This window comes from Acipenser ruthenus, chromosome 42 (genome assembly GCF_902713425.1).
Source record: "Acipenser ruthenus chromosome 42, fAciRut3.2 maternal haplotype, whole genome shotgun sequence".
Lineage (NCBI taxonomy): Eukaryota > Metazoa > Chordata > Actinopteri > Acipenseriformes > Acipenseridae > Acipenser > Acipenser ruthenus.
Genome location: NC_081230.1, coordinates 757,501 through 763,447, shown reverse-complemented (window position 1 = coordinate 763,447; position 5,947 = coordinate 757,501). Strand labels below are relative to the sequence as shown.

Below are 5,947 nucleotides of genomic sequence, written 5' to 3'. Positions count from 1 at the left end.
ATTCTTTCATTTTATCAACATGATAAAATAACTGAACGTATAGTAATTGCCCTGTTATTGTTCAATATAAAAATAGGGTTACAGCTCAATGGAGGAAGAAAGTCTCTGCCCCTGGGTTCACACTGTGAATTAGTGAAAGGGTCCTTGAATAACACACCATATTGAGAATGGCCTGATCACGAAACAAGCAAAGCATTCAATGTAGGGAATAGAGAGAATCGCATTGACATTGCCATTCTGACAGAAAGTAACTTCACACCCACCAAAAAATAAATAAATAATAAAATCCAAAACCGCCTTCACAAGCAAGATTTATGAAATCACATGTGTCAGCATTTTCCAAAAAGATACAACTCCAGCTACAAAGACAGCCACTGAACACACTCCCATTGCAGCTCCCAGAAGAGACCACACATTGACTTGGGCTGCAAGAAAAAGAGATTACACCAAAAGTTAACTTTACTTGAACTGCAGTTGTGTTCACATCATGCATATTACCGCTACTAGGCAAAAGCGAAGGGATTCATCTCTCTTCAGCTCAATTGGGCCAGAAGACACAAATGCCTTTACTGCACCACCATCCATCCAGCACTGCGACCTACAGGAGGAGTCTAGTAAACAAACTGGACAATGAAATGCAAACTTCAAACCACGCCTCCCCACAGACAGCGCTTTTCCTGGAATGCACCGTCTGCTACAGAGGCTGTCTGATGGCCGGTTTGAATCACAGATCACAACACTGCAGTGGAAGTAAATCTGAAAACAGTACACCTTGTCAAGCAAAACTTGCATCAATAGATCAGGTAGTACCGTCATCCAATGGGGGAAAACAGGAGGATTACTGAACTGAAAACCTCTCTACACAAATATTGCATCATAGCAACTGTTTCTTGCAGACATCTATCAAACATCTCACTAAAGACTTGAGCACAGTGACTATTTACTGCTTGCAAAGCAATCCAAACCATGCATTGTGGTACAAGATCCCCATCCCAACACTCCACTTTACCTGTCCTTTCAGTGCATCCAGGCCGCTTGTGAAGGAAAACATTTTCATTTCAAACCTCTTCAGATGGGAAGGGAACACCACTCTTGCATTGCTGGAGACTGGGTGAAAGATGGTCAAGTACTCATCTGCAGAGTTCTCACAGCTAGAAAGAGAAAAGTAGGTCAGGAGCACATCAGCCACAAGGCCAATTCCTAGGTTTTGTAGCAGCAATATCATATTCCAGTATCTCACTTGTCCACAACAACATCCCACTTTGGAGAGCTATTCCTGTCAGCAGAATAGGTTGCCCAGCAGTTCTCCAAAAACAATTCAGCCTGTGGATCCCTGCTGTACAGGAGCTCTACCTCAAAATACAAGGGTCTTCGCAAGTACTTCACAACAGGGTAATCCTGAGCTCTATACAAGTCATTGTAGGTTGAATCTGCAGACGCAAGGGAGAATTTATAGGCGGAAACACACTACTAGAGCATCTATATTATTTCAATTGCCAAGTCCTACCCAATGCAAGCCGCATGATGACAGCAAGGTCTCCCAAGCCAGGCTGGACTACAGGTGCAGGATTATTCTGGTACAAGAGCAGTACTACCTTGGTGTCATTGACCAGATAGTGAAAGGCAACTCAACCTGGAAAGAGGAGATGGGGTTAGGAGAGTTTCAGAATCAATCATAAAGAGACTCAATTTGTGATGCAATCCTTACCGGCAAGATGTGAACACTTGATTCTCATAAGTCAGGAGGTTGTTGTCAAACTGGAAGAGAAAAAAAAAAAATCACAAAGTCTCAGTTGCAATGAACTTGTAGATTTAGTATGGAGCGACAGACTAGCTAATATGGTACTCTGGATGATCACCAGCTGTGTACTAACTTGGTACCAATTTCAAAATATGTTTTGGTTACGAATAGATCACTTTTGTAATTGTTAAAACATTTTGGGACTATTCATATTTGTTCCAGTTAGTGTGATACTGCAAGTGTCTACAGAAACTGCTAGACAGATAGTATTGTTTTAGTAACTTCTAGAGGGCAACAGCAGTTATTCTGGGTTTGTTGCAAAGACACATTTGAATACGCAGCTGGTGACTCTTGAGCTGCAATTGGTATTAACTCATGTACTAGTTTAGTCCCGTCCTCTGTACTAACCACGGGATCATCCCCAGTTAGTACGCTCCTTTCAGTTCATTGCAATTGACCCAAAAGGTCTATAGGCAGCACATGCAATGCCATATCCAAGAGTCATATCATGTGTCACAGCACCTTTGCCAACTGGACAAGCAGTTCAATACAATGGTGGCATCTTTCAGATGACACGTATTCACGATTCATGCAAGTAATTCAGCCAATGGAAATACAGGTCCCCATGCCCCCCCCCCCCCCCAAGATTGATTCAGGGGTGTTGTTGAAAAGGGGTGGCCATATGTTGAAGAACCTCCTCATACTGTTTTCAATGTGTCAATAACCCTTCTAGTTGTTCCACAGGAGTTGACATTGAAGTAGAAAAGCGCATTGATAGCATCAGACTGAAGAGGCCGGCAACTCAGATCCCTTAGAGTTAGTTGACTTGGAGACAAGCTGGGGACAGATTCCACTTTCACAGCAAGAGCTGCCATAGTTCCATTGTGAAGCAATCTGAAACACAGCATTTGGATCCAGGTGAAGGAAACAGATTATAGCTACAATACCTCTAACAGAAGGTTGCATGAAATCTCAAAAGCAGCAATTATACAGAATGCTTGGTCTGCATGAGAGATTTACCAATCATCTTTGTAGGGAAACTGCAGGACAGAGAGAAGTTAGCCACCACAACCATGGTCTCAATATCCTTCAAGGTCAAGTCAAGCCGGCTTCTGATGCCTGAAGAACTGATCACCTACAGAGACAATACATCAGGTCAGTAATGTGTTGAACCCAAAACAGCTAAAAAACATTTTAAAGTTCCATCACTCACTTCATATGTGGCATCAATTGAATTGTATGGCAGTCATCCAGAAATTGGACAAATTGGCATTATACTTGTACAGGGCAAGCAGACTTCCACCAAGTTCTCTTGAGCCCACATAAGGAATCCAGTTGCGGCCCATGTTGCCATATGTTACCATGGTATAGAATGCAGCACCACAGTAGCCAGTTACTGTAGGTGGAACTGCAAGAGGAAGAGTAGTGGTCATGGCAATGGACTGGATTGTTTAGAAAAGGTGAGTTGTAGACCACAAATAGTCACTTTCTGATGTCTTGGAGAATGGCTTAGACTACAACAGGATGAGTAAAGGATGTATTCTCTGGCACTATATTCAGCAAGTAGGTCAGGGGCAGAATGTAGGTTCTGGGGTCTGGAGGAGTTACCTGAAAGAAAGACAAGGGTTTGTAGATTAAACCCAGTGTCAAACAGCAAGCAACACATCCACAGGAAGCAAGGGTCTTCAAAGGGCAATTGGATGGTTCAACAGGTGGGATGGTACCTTTTGCTTTACATTGAGGTCCTCAAATGGCACCTGGAGAGTGTAGGTCTTGGATCCATTGGGAAAGACATGCTCCTGGACATAACCTTTAAGGTTGGCTTCTGGCACAGTTAAAGTCTCTGGTCCAACTAGAATTTTGACCAGCTCCACATCAGACAGGAATGTCCCCAGGGTCACATTGAACACTCTGGCTTTAGGAACAGTATCTGAAATAAAGCATGCAGTTAAAATAAAGGATATTAAGTGGAGCACTGCAACAAAACCCATTGATTTACTGCATTTGGACAAGTTCTACATACTGTTTGTGACAACTGGTGGCAGAGGCATGAAAGGAGTGGTTATTGGATGAAGTTTTGTGTACTTGGTCTTCTCAGGCCCATCTTGCCAGGTATGCTCCAGCATTGGTTCAATCAAGCAAGATATTATAGGTGCTGTCCAATACATGGCTCTGAAAGCACAGAAGCATTAGAGGCAAGCTTTAAAATGAGAAGGATTTAGAAGATGTTGAACTTCTACATACCTTGTAATATCCACCATCAGCTCCCACAGGAATTTTTTACAGTGATTAGCTGGGGACCGACATCCACTTTATAATCTCCATTATGAATTGTTGCAGGGTCAAGCTTGCAGCCATCAACTCACATTTGAACATCAAGGGTAGTAATTTGTGGTGTCAGAACAAGAGGAGGTAGAACACGGGGAACATTCCATGGAATCATCTCTTCTGTGAAGGCTGTTCCATCAGACAGAAAGGAACACCATAGACTTGGTACAGAAAATTCATACTTACAGTTCTTGAGCACTGTTACCCTCCATAAGCTTCCTCACCAGAGGAACATGTAACTGCAGTGTCCACCATCATGACCATCCATCTTTGCTTATAAAAGGTGGTTGATCTTAGCACAACCATTGGTATAGTTTGGATCTGTTGCAGGGTAAGGGGGGCTTTTACTAAAACAAAAGACTGTAGTCTACCTTCTTAGTCTGGAAATACTGTACTAGAGAACAATGAAGTCTAGACAACTTACCACCTGAGGCTGGCTCTGTGGAGTTGTATGCAGCTCTAACCAGCATTCGAGTTGGTGTAGTTTTATGCCATAGCCATTTGTCATGGCCTGAGCAACAGTCATAGCCTTTCTATTTGCTGGGAGAGGGAACACAAATTTTCCAGATGCTGTTGTCAGCAGCAGTTGCCTAGCAGGAGAAAATCTCATTAGAATGGGGATGCTTTGTGTTCAAACTCCCTAGTCTAAAGGATTTGTCATAGCAGATGTCATGTTTAATAAAACAGGAACTAAAACTGAAAGGTGAAAGTTTAACGACGTATCACTGAAACTGAAAACCTACGTGAAAGCATGTGGACTATCAGATCCAGGCAGAGTTTACAGCCATTCATTTGTACTGGACCTTAATAAAATCAGTGTAGCAAACTTTAGGACAATAGCTGAAATTGCTCCTATGCAGCAGTCTTCAAAAAGGTAAATCAAGACACATTTATCATGAAGGGTTTATAACCCTGCACATATGAAGCCACTACCTCAGTGTGAGAAATACAAGGCTTGCACGCTGACAAGAAAGGGTTAACTTCTCCACAATCAAATTGTACCAAAGCAATCACAGAATACATGTCTGCAAAGCCAATGCCTTAAATGTCACACAATTCCTATATGGCCACCCTCTTGGGAGACAGGTTAAAGTTAAGTGGGCCGTTAGATTTTGCTTCAGCTAGAGTAGACAGTAGAGTAAACCTCAATAGGCAAGACCAAGGGGACGTGAATGAAGCAAATGCAAAGTCACATGATTCTAGCTCAGGGTATGCAAGGGACCAGTCAGGATCATCTTGAACAAAAAGTTTGGCTCAATAAGTGGCACACCTCTTCTCACAGAAACCTAAAGAAAATTGAGATTTGTCATGAGTGAAGCACTTCTGTAGTGACAATTAAATACCCACACAACCCAAGTTATACTAAACAGCATTATTGCATCCCAACAGCCTTTACCTCCATCTAGTTTCTTTCACACAGAATTTCCCTCTCCACCCATGAATAGGGGCATGTCATGCTCTGAACATAGGAGGAAGCTGAAGTCATAGCACTGCTTGAGAAGACACTGATTTGTACTGTCAGCTTGTAGGTCTCATCATTCTGGAAACAAAGGCTAAAGTTAGTCCCAGCATGTCTCCATTAGAAACAAGTTCACAAGAAATAAAATAAAGACTTACTGTATTTTTAGCAAAGCAGCTCAGAAGCAAGAAACTTGGCATTTCCCCAAGACGACAACAGTTAAGCTATATCCACACTGTGCAGCCAGTCTTGAGAGAGGAACACAAGCATCCCCTTATTGTCTATGGAAAGAAATTTGGTTGGCCTTAAAACACGTCAACTTACTGCAATGTTGTAATAATTTATATTAATAAAAATACCCCCATTCAGAACAATAAGTTTAGCGTAAATGATTTATAATTCTGGCCACTTGCGATCAA

At 42.2% G+C, this 5,947-nt stretch overlaps 1 protein-coding gene and 1 long non-coding RNA gene across 2 annotated transcripts; both read right to left on the bottom strand.

The window, feature by feature from the left end:
• Positions 1 to 261: 261 nt before the first annotated feature.
• Positions 262 to 1,778, bottom strand: LOC117399630 (zona pellucida sperm-binding protein 2-like). The gene is made up of 5 exons (XM_059011691.1): positions 1,709 to 1,778; positions 1,508 to 1,633; positions 1,241 to 1,430; positions 1,010 to 1,151; positions 262 to 425 (listed from the first exon to the last, which is right to left on the bottom strand). The coding sequence occupies exons 2-5, from the start codon at positions 1,521 to 1,523 to the stop codon at positions 360 to 362; spliced, it is 414 nt and encodes a 137-aa protein (XP_058867674.1). The 5' UTR covers positions 1,524 to 1,633; positions 1,709 to 1,778; the 3' UTR covers positions 262 to 359.
• A 592-nt stretch (positions 1,779 to 2,370) lies between these two features.
• On the bottom strand, positions 2,371 to 3,143 carry LOC131709297 (uncharacterized). Its single transcript, XR_009311464.1, has 3 exons — positions 2,955 to 3,143; positions 2,762 to 2,876; positions 2,371 to 2,635 (listed from the first exon to the last, which is right to left on the bottom strand). It is a non-coding gene; the product is annotated as an uncharacterized LOC131709297 (long non-coding RNA).
• Between the last annotated feature and the right edge of the window lie 2,804 nt (positions 3,144 to 5,947).